The sequence below is a fragment of the Pyxicephalus adspersus genome, chromosome 1 (genome assembly GCF_032062135.1).
Source record: "Pyxicephalus adspersus chromosome 1, UCB_Pads_2.0, whole genome shotgun sequence".
NCBI classification, from domain to species: domain Eukaryota; kingdom Metazoa; phylum Chordata; class Amphibia; order Anura; family Pyxicephalidae; genus Pyxicephalus; species Pyxicephalus adspersus.
The window spans coordinates 151,475,634-151,488,911 of record NC_092858.1 but is presented as its reverse complement, the minus strand read 5'-3'; the positions used below and the strand labels follow the sequence as shown (position 1 = coordinate 151,488,911).

Sequence of the window (13,278 nt, the reverse complement as noted above, 5' to 3'; positions counted from 1 at the left end):
GCAAAGTGTTATTGATGCCTAACAACTGCCCTTTAAGATCAAGGGGTCTATTTATAAAGCAGTGAATCTGACATTCATTGAAACATTCCCTGGTGGAGAATCGTCCAGGTCCATGTTTTTCAATGACAGTACTTCATTCTCCACCAGCAAATGTTTAAATGAATGCCAGATCAACTGCTTTAAAACTAGACCCCCAAAAGTAAGATTTTAAATATTATCTCATGTTTATATTACATCTACATTCATGAGAATTAAAAAAGAATTAAATTATTTAAAATGACTACTGTGAAAGGTAGGATTTTCAGTAAGTATCCAGATCATGTGTTAACTCATAACAAACTGCACACCACTAGATGCAACCAATTACAAGCTAATCATATAAACTGCTGAAATCTAATATCTGAAGTGCTGAAAGGTGCAGAATATGTGTGCTAACTGTTCTTAAGCTTTCAGATCTCCTCGGTAAGAACATTTAATTATGGCCTTGTGCTATCTTATATTATTAAGTTACAGATTACATTTTCTAAAACTAAAAGGGAGTTTAAATGGTAAAGAACAACCAATATATATATATATATATATATATATATATATATATTAGAAAAAAGTCAGCAACATGTTTAGCTAACATTTATGCATACATATGTAAAAGTTCCAGAATTAAACTGATTGAATTTAATGAATGCAGTATGAAGATTTTAGTATTTTCTGTACACTTTCACTTTTTCTTCTGTTTCAATAAAATAATGTGGCTGCCATAAATGTATGTGTTGAAGGTTGGGTGTACTTTTGTGACCAAGTTAATTTTTTGTACAACTGCCCATTCCTTATGAAATGAATACATTTTAGGCACATACTTTTAGAAAGCATATGGGTGGAGAGGTGAAATGTAAAAAGCAAACATCCCTGACTGTTTAGTTACGCCCATTCCATGTGATCTCATTTGACCAATTTTTGGTGAACTTTTGATTAAATATTAAAAACATTTATTCATAGTCAGGGTTCGTGGAACCCCAGGGTTCCTTGAACTGTGGCTGATTGACCTCATAATTGATGCTTGCATACTTCTGAGTCAAAGCCACATATAAGAGCAAGCTGCATGACACTAATGACCTTTTAAGTTATCTACAGGGATGGTGTTCTAGCCACAACTGCAAGGAGGCTTTTTTTCCCAATGACCCCCTAATATAGTGGTTTTTGCAGGGGTTCCCTGAGACCTGAACATAACTTCAAGGGTTCCTCAGGGATAAATGGGTTAAGGATATAATAAAATTTTGTGCCAGATCATCATGTTTGAAAGTGTTAGAAATGTCCCACTGGAAAGATATTCCAACAGCAATTAGGGGATAATATATCTAGTTGGGAGCATAAACTGCAACAAAACATTTTTTCATTTTTAAAGAAGGATAAACACTTATTTTTACTCTTCTCTATTTATAAACCAGGGAATCTGACATTCTTTCAAACACCCCCTGGAGGGAATTGATTACTACCACTGAAACACATAGACCTGGAAGATGCCCACCAGGAAATGTCTGGTTCCCTGTTTTATAAATAGATCCCGTTGAGTCTACACAGGAGTAAAATAAATTGTGTGGAGTTGTTTTTTTAAATAAAGGAAATGTTTACGGTGCCTTGATGACAACTTTTAATGGCATGAACTAAAATAATTTCAAATGTTCACCTAGCTATTTTATATCCTAAGCTGGCAGCTAATGTACTTGTGGAATAACAGGTTGCAAAACAAGTGCAATCATATCAGTTCATAGGAACTTTTACAAATGTAATAATAACAAAAATATTTATAAATATTAGTAATTGTTTGCTAACTTTATATTATTCTGTGCAGAATTCGGAACTGTTATATATGCATCAAGATAAATAATTCACAAGGTTCTTTTTACCTAAATGTAATTGTATATAGCATTACTTGCCATTAATGTTTGCTTGTAAGTGTTTCTAAGGTCTTATTGTTATATTATTTCCTTTAAGATCATTTCATCACCTTGTTCCAACCTGCCCAATGCTGTATTATCACATTAAAATGTGTGTCTTTGCATGTATGTCTTTCAGCTATCAATTCATCATGTGATTGACATTGTTCCAATACATTCCATCCATCCATTACTACAACTGGAGTAACATTGATCATGAATAATGGATTTCTGGTTTCAAAGAAAATAAAAAAAACTCTTTGAGGAAGAATCCCTGAGTGTCCCTTAACAATTACCTGCGATTGTTAACATACAGTACAGTACACGATTCTTGTGAGAGGACATCTGTCACTCTGTATATTAATGTATCTCCTACCGCTGAGAGAGGAAACCAGAGCTACGGCAGTATTGACTGCACTCAAAGACTGTTACTTGGATACAGATCCAGATTTAACATTTTAAGTAATGTATTACTCTTCAGAAAAGACTGGCTATTGTGTTGGGCACTTGACATAAGCATATTTGTTTCCAGATTATCACACATAGAAGATTTACAAGAGATCAAGAGATCTAAGGGTGCTTTACAAATGGCTTAATATTCAAAGAGTGATGTAGGATGCCAATATTTCTTTTTTAGCAGACTTTCAAGTATTTTTTTTTATTTATTTTATGGCTACTTTTTCCTAAAGTGTATTTTGCAGGATGAATCAGATTTAGCTTGTCATTTACAATATTGATATTGCTGCTTTCCAGAGAATGTATTGGCTTCTTTTCTGAATTATTTGGATGCCTCAAAACTGCTTTCATGGTGCTTTAGCAACAAATACACAAGTATAGTTTGTGTGTTATTTGTATAGTGCAGTTGAGGCTGAGATTTTAGTATCAGGTTCTGCCCATTGTAGCCAGCATGCAAAAAGCATTTTACCTTCTTCATGGTGGTTTATTAGCTCCCACATTAGAACTGTAAGTACCGCTATGCTTTCTCAGTGTGCAATGAATGGGAATAGCCAGGGTGGCAGTCATAACAGTCAATAGCCTTCCTGCATCTTGTCTCTTTCTTCAAAACAGAACTTTTACAGTTTTAAATTTGTGGTTGAATGTTCATCATCTCCAAAGAAAAATATAATAAGTTTTCAGTACAAAAAAGAATTATCATTAATACATTGATTATGAAATAGAGTATACAGTGTTTTTTTACAGATTAAATTTTCCCTCATTATTGCCAGAACTGAAAATCCTCTATAAAATTAACTGAATAAAGATATAAAATACATGTAAGGTAGCTGTTTTACCTGTCATTTGCATTTCTATCCACCTAGTCCTAAAATTTAAACAGTCCTTTTGCACAAAATCAGGTCAAGAAGGATTTTGCAGCTTTATAGCCAGGGTGTTGGTGATAGCGCCCTGTCCCAAGCGCATTACTGGGCAGTGAAAGAGCAGAAGACATCCGATGACATTATCTTTGTGCTTTCTCCTCTTGTCAGTTTGTTCCTTTTCAATATATTTGAAGACATCAATCAGTCTTTCAAATCTGCCTGGTTTTCCAATTTATTAGCCTTAAGATAGGCCTTAAACCTTGCTTTTTTATATTTAACCATTTAAACTTTTTAAGTAAGCATTATTTGAAGAAGTCATCAGGACAGCAATTCTTCCTTTTTTAGACAGTTTGAGGTCTATCAGGGAGATACAAAATATGATGTTCTGATGAGCGGTCTTGAGATAACCCACAAGGCTCTGGAAGTCCATTGTCAAATCTAAAATGTTTATTTGTAAAAGATATGAATTGTATGTAATGAAAAAAAACTAGTGAGAAACATATACATGAAAAACATCTAAAATGCAACTGACCTGAAACCTTGTTGTTTTATAGCTGTGTCTAGTAAAATATATATTTATATAGTAGGTTATCTAAATATGGAAAAAATACAGTTTACCTCTTCTGCAATAATTGCTGTAAAAAGACAGGTAATTAAATTCAAAGGTAAAATAAACCGTACATCATCATAAGTGGAATAAACAGAATAAAATTCCCACTCCTCCTATTTGTTTCTCATATATGCTATTTTACTGCTAGGAACAAAATCCTGATTGAAAATAAGTACCTGAATTTATTCTAACTTACTTTTACAAAGGCTGGTGGACACTATGTAGGTATTTTCAATAGATTAGTTGGTAGATGTATTAAAAAAAAAACGATAAAGATCTATTCAAAACTAGGGCATTCCCAAAACTTCAATTTATAATTACTGACATCGATACATACGTCTTTCTGCTGCATTAATAAATCCATTTCAACAATGTGAAAATATAGAATGAATAGTATTAATAATCTCCCAAGATGCAAGCAGTTCAGAAAGCTTGTGGACAAAACCAGATGGGAATCATTAGCTTCTATATAATATTTATCAATCTATAGCATTTTTTAGCTGTGTTGTATGTCATTCATGTACAGTGTCTACATGTTAGAATGTGGGTCTGCTTTGAACTCTGAAAAAGAGAATATGATACATTATGATCCCAGCCATTGGCAAGCTTGGTGGAATGCTCTCCTGATATACACTCATTCACCTAGACCAGGGGTCAGCAACCTCTACTATCAAAAGAGCCATTTTGCCTCCTCTTCCACTAAAGAAAAATAGTCTGGAGCCGCAAAACATAACACAGTTTATAAACTTTTAAAAGTTTTAATATTTTTTTAATTTTACCTGTTACAACAAGTGTGCATGTGTAGGCCTACTTTGAAATAAATTAAACACTGAACTATGCCCCTAGAAGCCTCCAGCTTCTAACATATCATCCTGTTACATTAGAAGCTGGAGGCTTCTAACGTAACAGGGTAGATTTTTTTGATAGGCAGAGTTCTTTATGTTCTGATGATGCCTTAGCGATGAAATTTTAAGGGGTGTTAGCCACAGGTGTCCCTCATTTGCAGCTTTAATTTTGTTCACCTGTACCCCCCAATCTTGAGTAATTGGGGTTCAGGTGCTAGAAGCCTCCAGCAATGTGTAATATGGTAGATTATTTTGATGGGCAGAGTTCTTTATTTTCTGACGATGCCTTAGCGATTCAATTGTAGGTGGTGTTAGCCATAAGAGTCCCCCACTTGCACCTCTATTTTGGTCACCTGTACCGCCTCCCCCCCGTTCCCGAGAAATTGGGGTTCAGATGCTAGATGCTTCCAGCAATGTGTAACAGGGTAGATTTTTTTGATAGGCAGAGTTTTTATGAATTTTTAGGAGGTGTTAGCCACAGGTGTCCAGTACTTGCACCTCAAATTTTTTTCACCTGTACCCCCGTTTCCAGATAAATTGGGGTTTAGGTGCTAGAAGCCTCCAACAATGTGTAACAGGGTAGGGTTTTTTTGATGGGTGGAGTTTTTAGGAGGTGTTAGCCACAGGTGTCCCCCACTTGAACCTCTAATTTTGTTCACCTGTACCCCCTTCCTGTTCCAGAGAAATTGGGGTTCAGGTGCCTCCAGCAATGTGTAACGGTAGATTTTTTTGATGGGCAGAGTTCTTTATGTTCTGATGATAGCCTAACAATTAAATTTTAGGGGGTGTTAGTCACAGGTGTCCCCCACTTGCACCTACATTTTTGGTTTTGTACATCTCCCCATTCCAGAGGAATTGGGGTTCAAAGGAGGGGGATGTCATTGTACACACCCATTTGTACACGCCCCGTGGTAGATTTATTTCACTGGTAGATTTTTTTCATTAGAACACCGGATAGGGAATCCCCCTCCTCCGCAGTGTCTTGGGAGGAAGGGGATCCCCCATCAGAGATCTCCCCTGACAGACCCCTGACCTAAACTGTTTTCATGTACAAATACACTTTAAATGCAAACACTGCGTTATATTTTGGTTTATATCTTCCTGGAGTTAAGCATAGAGACAGTGCAGCTCCTTAGCCAATTCAAGGTAAATTGCCTAACAAGCTAGCATTTCCATGCTGGTAATTGCATAAACATTAATTATTCCGATCATAGTTTATCATCAAGATTGAATATTACTGGAGTAGTCGTACAACTAATTGGAAGAAAGAAAAGTGAGATTTGTTTATTTGGTTTCTGTTTTAGGGAAAAGGTCAGTCTCTCTAGCAGGTGAAAAGCTGAAGGCATTTCAGTAAAATAGCTGTGACATCTGCACTGTGATATTATGATTTGCTGCCTGTAATGATCTCTATTGGATGGCAATGTTCATAGTTTCCTGAATAACTGCTCCTTTACCAAGACAGTATAAAAAGAAGTGTTACAAATAATACAGACTGAGCAATATATATATATATATATATATATATATATTTTTTTGTTAGCATTTATATGCTGCGTGAACTGTAGGCTTTGTATGTGCAGCCTTAAAAAATATAAAAAACCAAATCTAAGTAAGGGTTAAAAAAAACAATCTAAGTAAAGGTTAATTATATTATATTTATATATTATATATAAATATATATTTATTATCCTCTGCAACTGCATCTTCTTTTAGGCAGGGCATAACAACAACAATTTAAGCCATACCACACGCTCGATAAGTCTCCCAACCGCTGCCATTTAGCCATAAAGGGGCAGCATTTTGTGCATATGTTTGCACGTGGTTGCGTTCGCATTGCTTGCTGTTTACTGGAAGGGTCTTGGATGTGACATGCAGCTTCTGGCTGCCCATGAGTGGCTAGCCACTTTTTTTAACTTGAATGGGAACATGTCGTATCCGCAGCGAGCTGCCTGTGGTTGTTGCTCGAGGACTTGGGATGGCCAATAATCCCTCGCGACACAATGACCATGCCACAACTGCACAACAAATGTTGTTGATGGCGCTAAAAAATTGATCCTGGGAGCAGCTAGCCACCGAATTCTGCGTAGCATATTATGTTATCAGTATGTGTTTACACACAGCATGCTTTCCTTGTCCTATGTGAACAGAAAGACCTATAAGAAGCAGACATTTTTACATGATTGTAGGAGCCTCCCTATTATTTACTCCGAAAGCAGACGGGCAAAGCCCAATGTAATTTCTTTGTTTCTTCCACCACTCTTAATGTCCAGAGAAACAGAGGACAGATATCATTCTTGTAGCTACAATTTTAAACCTAAATCATATATTAGTCTGGTGTGAAGAAGGTTGGTAAAGGGTGGTTATTGATTGGCTTTACCTAGAATTTTTCAGATAATGGATAGATCTATAATTGACATCCACAAGTGCTTTACTAGACTGTTCTGTCCTCAGAAGAACAATTATACACACATTAGTATAAACTGACAATGCCATATGAGTTTTTAACATGTGTTTGTTGTTTTAGCTCATGATCTAGCATCAAATTGTTTAATTCACAAAAAATACATATAAGATGTAGTGTAAAATAGATATTTTTCCAGGTTAAATAATCTATTACTTTGCCTTAGATGTTTTTAATCTCTAGATAAAATGACATATTATTTTTTTTTAAAAAGGCTCCACATGGAAACTGGAAGGTAATAGTATTTTTAGGAGCAAGAACACAAAAAATTAAGCTTAAACCACTACTAAACAGATATATAACTGAAGTGAATTCAGCAGATCATAATGCATAATGTGAAAAGGAGTAATTTGTTTCTGATGTTCACTAGGAGTGTTTTTAGATGGGCTGCACCGAGTTGGAATGTTTTGGGTTTCTCAATGTGGGTTTCTCAATGGGGATTTCTAAACAAGTTAAAGAAATAACAAAGTTTGATTTATCCTCTACACCATATTTCATCCAAAACAAAATCTTTTACTCTTTTAGAAATATTTAATTGGATTCAGTAGAAAAAAATAACAATAGGCTTTATTATTTAACCAATCCTTAATGGTAATAAAGGGCACAGCCAAATATATTGCACACAGAGCCCCAGAAGCATTATGCATCTAATCCATAATAAGAATGCCTGTAAGGAGTGCAGTGCAAAAAATAGGACTTTGCATGAAACTTGAAATGTGAAAAAGAATGTAAAGATATAAAATGATCAACTAACCCAAAAAAGTGTGAACAAACATGGCAATTATCCTCTGAACTGACTCTCTGCCTTATGCTGGTCTGCTTACATGTAGAGGTTGTGTAAACCCAGGGTCCATCCAGATAGAATACCAAGAGTGAAATGAAAACAGGCTTCTGGTTCCGGGTATATTCAGGATAGACTTCCTCAGGAGTTTCTTACTTGACATGACAATTTGCAGCACTGCACACTTTTTTCCACCATGATCCAAGGTGTGTCATTGTATAAGCCATTGGCCTCTCTGTTTATCTTTGGATAATAACTGTTGTATGGTGCCCCAACGTTACTGTTAGGATTCAGTTTTCTATTCTCCAACAGTCATGCTCCAAACCACTTTAGTGAGCAATGAGAGAATCAGCCACTGATGACCTATAAAACATGCTTGCCATGCCTGATCTTTTTGGTGGGGCAACAAAGTGATTTGGGGGGATCTATGTACATGTCAGACTTTCACCTCTGATCATTCATCCAGAGCAAGATCTGAGATTTGTACATAGCTTCAGATTCACACCGTATATTAGTCACCAAAAGCAAAACATTTACCAGAATTGAAAAGAAATGATCACTTTCCATACTGAAAACAATGGCAGAAAAATAAACATTCAGTCTGGACAAGTCTGTTTGGGGGCAGGAAGCCAATTGCTGTCATAACATTCAAAAGATTGTTTTTTGGCTGCAATAAAAACTAGTTGGCAGAAGCCAATTTTATTTATTAATAAGCAGTCTGAGCTGTAATTACTATAGTACACAGGTATTGTTAGAAAACAGTCACCTTTATAAAGATGTTATAAAACAAGTGCAAATGGGTAATACTGATAATAGGAAACTGTATTCATATATATAAAAAAACAAAAACAATATATCAAAACACAATCAACGTATCAAACTACTTGTCTATCTTTAACATTGCATCCAACCAAAACCAATGGAAGGTAAAGGTCTCCTGAAGCAAAGTTAGAAATCTGCTGGACCAAAATACTTATGAAGGAGTAAGAAGGAAATTTACCCTAGCATATAAAATCATACATCTGAAACTGTGATGCTGCAAACATCATTTATCAGATTCTAGTTCTTCTAGAAAATGAGAATAATAAGAATTCTTATATTCCTATTGGTTAGGTTTCTAGCTAAGAAGAAAGTAAGGGGTTATGGTTCCTACAGTTCTTTGGTTGGCTTGTGTTTGCATTAGATTAGACAGGCCAGGGTGATATGACCTCTATCGGCCCCTATTACTGCCTATATACTCAATTGTTCCTGTTTCAGCTTTGAATAATAAGTCAGCCGGTCAAACAATAAAAGAATGGCAGTTTTTGTTTTCCTACCTAGCCTAGGTTTATCTGAATTTTTTATACATCCATGGCTGTTGGCCAACCCAACAGCACTCCAAAATCTGTTGGTAAATAGAATGATCAATGTTATATATAAAGTGTTATATGCATCAAAACATGTCTGTCTGGATCCATTGGGTTAAAATCTTTCATATTCCAGACCAACCATTTTCAACCTTGATTCTATGGAACCCTTGGGTTCCTCTAGTGGTTGTTGGCGGTTTCATAAGTTTTAGGTAATTTACCTCCCAACTGATGGTGCCTTCATAGTTTTAGGTCCAATGCTACTTGGTAGAGCAAATAGGATGAACAACAGTCATCTTGATAGCTGTTTTTTTTAACACTGAAAAGGGCATTTTTTACTTATTATCACCTTTTTGGGGCTTTCTTCCCACCGACCCTCATTGAATCAATTTTGTCAGGAGTTCCCTTCGACCATAAATTTATTTTAAGGGTTCCTCTGGGATAAAAAGTTTTAGAATGGATATTCTAGACCAGGGATCGGCCACCTTTACTATCAAAAGAGCCATTTTGCCCCCTCTTCCACTAAAGCAAAATAGTCTGGAGCCGCAAAACATAACACAGCTTATAAACTTTTAAAAGTTTTAATCCTTTTTTTAATTTTACCTGTTACAACATCAGAATACAGCAAACAGAAGTGCAGTGTGCATGTGAAGCCCTACTTTGAAATAAATTAAACACTGAACTATGCCCCTAGTATCATGATTTTTTTTATAAATTTGTGTAGTATTTATTGTATTTCACTGGATTTAATGTACTCATGACAGGGGACACATCCCCTGTACAAATCTCAGGCTCAGGGAAGTTGGCGGGTTGTGTCCCTGGTGGGGTTCTTGCATCATGACGTCACTATGGCGTAGGTTTCTCCCCCTTTGAGTGACACCTGGCTCCCCGTGTATGCACGGTTTAGAGCCTGTAATTTTAGTGGTCCACTAAAAGGTTGAAAAAAGATTGGCGACCACTGGCCTACATAATTATGTATATCAAATGTTTACACACAATTATGTATATCAAATATTACATTGTAGGATTAAATCTTAAGAAATTTACATTTGAACAGGGTAGATTTTTTTGATGGGCAGAGTTTCCTATATTCTGACGATGACCTAATGATGAAATTTTACGGGGTGCTAGCCACGCATGTCCCCACTTGCACCTCTAATTTTGTTCACCTGTACCCCCCAGTTCCTGGGAAATCGGGGTTCAGATGCTAGAAGCCTCCAGCAAAGTGTAACAGTGTATATTTTTTTGATGGGCAGAGTTCTTTATGTTCTGACAATGCTTTAGTGGATTAATTTTAGGGAGTTTTAGCCACAGGTGTCCCCCACTTGCACCTCTAATTTTGTTTATCAGTACCCCCTAATTTCAGAGAAATTGGGGTTCAGGTGCTTGAAGCCTCCAGCAAAGTGTAACAGGGTAGATTTTTTTGATGGGCAGAGTTCTTTATGTTCTGACGATGGCCTAATGATGACATTTTAGGGGGTGTTAGCCATGGGTTTCCCCCACTTGAACCTCTAACTTTGTTCACCTGTACCTTCTCATTCCAGAGAAATTGGGGTTCAGGGGCTAGAGGCCTACAGCAATGTAAAACAGGGTAGATGTTTTTGACGGGCAGAGTTCTTTATGTTCTGACGATGGCCCAACTATTACATTTTAGGGGGTGTTAGCCACAGGTATCCCCCACTTGCACCTCTAATTTTGTTCACCTGTACCCCCTCGTTACCTGGCTCCCCGCGCATGGACGGTCTGGTGCTGGTAATTTTAGTGGTCCACTAAAAGGTTGAAAAAAGATTGGCGACCACTGACCTACATAATTATGTATATCAAATGTTTACACACAATTATGTATATCAAATATTACATTGTAGGATTAAATCTTAGGAAATTTACATTTGAACAGGGTAGATTTTTTTGATGGGCAGAGTTTTTTATATTCTGACGATGGCCTAATGATGAAATTTTAGGGGGTGCTAGCCACGCGTGTCCCCACTTCTAATTCCACCTCTAATTTTGTTCACCTGTTCCCCCTTGTTCCAGGGATATTGGGGTTCTCGTGCTAGAAGCCTCCAGCAATGTGTAACAGGGAAGATTTTTTTGAAGAGTTCTTTACGTTCTGACAGTGGCCTAATGATGAAGTTTTTGGGGGTGTTAGTCATAGGTGTCCACCACTTGCACCTACATTTTTGGATTTGATCTCCGTTCCAGATAAATTGGTGTTCAAAGTAGGGAAGGGGACTGGGTAGCGTAGTACGACATTTCTAGTTTTGTGACAGGTTGGTATATTCTTAGGCTGCCCTGGGGGTCCATAGTTTGTATGTTTAATTTCGGGCTTCTAGATACACTTATAAAACAACAATCAATTTTAACTATTTTTTATATCTATGACCTCCATATTTTGAAAGTTGTTAAAGCTGGGGAGAATAAATTTGGGGTACTGCTAAGCTATGATGGTCCCCTGTGTACTGGTCAGTAGGACATACCTTTTAGGAGATATAGAGGTTTGTACAGGGAGAGACATAAGGCTGCAGAACATATCATGCAGCATTCATACACAAACACAGCTGTGAAACTTTACTAACGATGAAGTCATTGTATACGCCCCCTGGTAGATTTATTTCACGGTAGATTTTTTTTTAGAACACAAGAAGGGGAACCCCCCTCCTCGTCAGTGCCTACAGGAGGAAGGGCATCCCCATCAGGGATCTCCAGTCAGCGGCCAAAGGGAGCCACAACAAGGGTTGCCGACCCCTGGTCTAGACCATAGTAAACTTCTACCTCACCATAGAAGAAACTTTCAAAACAACATAGGTTTCCAAGATTATATTCACACTGTTTTTGTGAGTTATTGACTTGCTGTCTGTAATCAGCCATTTTTATACATTTGTCTTTTTCACGATTTTCATTGTGTAAAGCCTGAAGATTCCTGAAGGTTCCCTGCTCCAAGTAGAATGTAAGGCGCACTGGCTTAAAACGCTTAAACCCTTGTTAAAGAAATGATTAACTGCATTCTATGTTTAAAGCTTTTCCACTACTTCAATTATAATACCAGTGTACAGTATCAAGCATTATTCATTTCACATTTTCAGATGACCAGTTTTTTTCAAAAACATCAACTGACATCTTTATGTTCTTTGTATGTTATTTTTCTGAATGCACATCCACAATGCTTGTTTTCTGTGTTGTGAAATATGCTTTTCTTCCTCATGGTTACCTCGGAATCTGTACCAGTTTGTACAGATTAAAGTCATTACCTTCCCTTGCTTTCTCATCTCTTGCAAACATTTTTATTGCATTTCGCAGGTCCTCCAGTAAACGTTACATGCAATATTTTTATAAACAGTTTTGGATCGGTCACCGAGACCACAATGGTAAGTGTTGTTCTGTGCTGGCTAAAGCCAGAGATGAATGTATGTAATATAAACAAGCTGTCATTTTTCTTTTTTCTGTCTGTCATTTTAACTTACAGGTCCTCCTGTAAATGTTACCTGCAACATATTTATCAACAGCTTTGGTTCAATAGCAGAAACCACAATGGTGAGTGGGGATGACCATTGAAGCTACCCTGCTAAGAAGATGCACATGTTACTGCAAGCTACACTAAAAATACATTAACTTAAAGTTATTGTCAAGATAAATACCAATTAATATGTTATAAATGAATACTCAAGAAAATGAAATAAAATAGTATTCTTTGGTAAATTAAATTTGATCACGGCACCTGATTCCTCTGTGTTGTAAATTGTAAGAGTATATCCCCTCGCTGCATATTCTGCATATAAGTGTATGTAAATCCTAAAAGTTAACTTTTCTCCTTTTCTCCTTCTCTTTGGTCTGTTTAAAAACCATTGGTAGCATTCTTATATCTGCAATAAATACTTGTTTATCTTGTTTGAAATTCAAAGCTGTAGTGTGTCCTCTGCACTTCCTGTGCACTGTTAAAGAGCCCCCCTCCTTAGACTTTAATTATTATTTTTTGTTTTTTTAAAGA

The 13,278-nt window shown here is 36.5% G+C and overlaps 1 protein-coding gene across 4 annotated transcripts in view; it reads left to right on the top strand.

Annotated features, from left to right (window-relative positions):
* GLRA2 (glycine receptor alpha 2) overlaps positions 1 to 13,278 on the top strand; it is a 111,382-nt gene that overhangs the window by 5,056 nt on the left and 93,048 nt on the right. For 2 of the 4 annotated variants that reach the window (XM_072431450.1, XM_072431460.1), the window contains exon 3: positions 12,757 to 12,824. In XM_072431450.1, coding sequence (XP_072287551.1) covers positions 12,757 to 12,824 — 68 coding nt within the window. Of the gene's footprint in view, positions 1 to 12,590; positions 12,659 to 12,756; positions 12,825 to 13,278 lie in introns of all 4 variants that reach the window. The other 2 variants (XM_072431470.1, XM_072431480.1) reach the window with 2 other exon arrangements.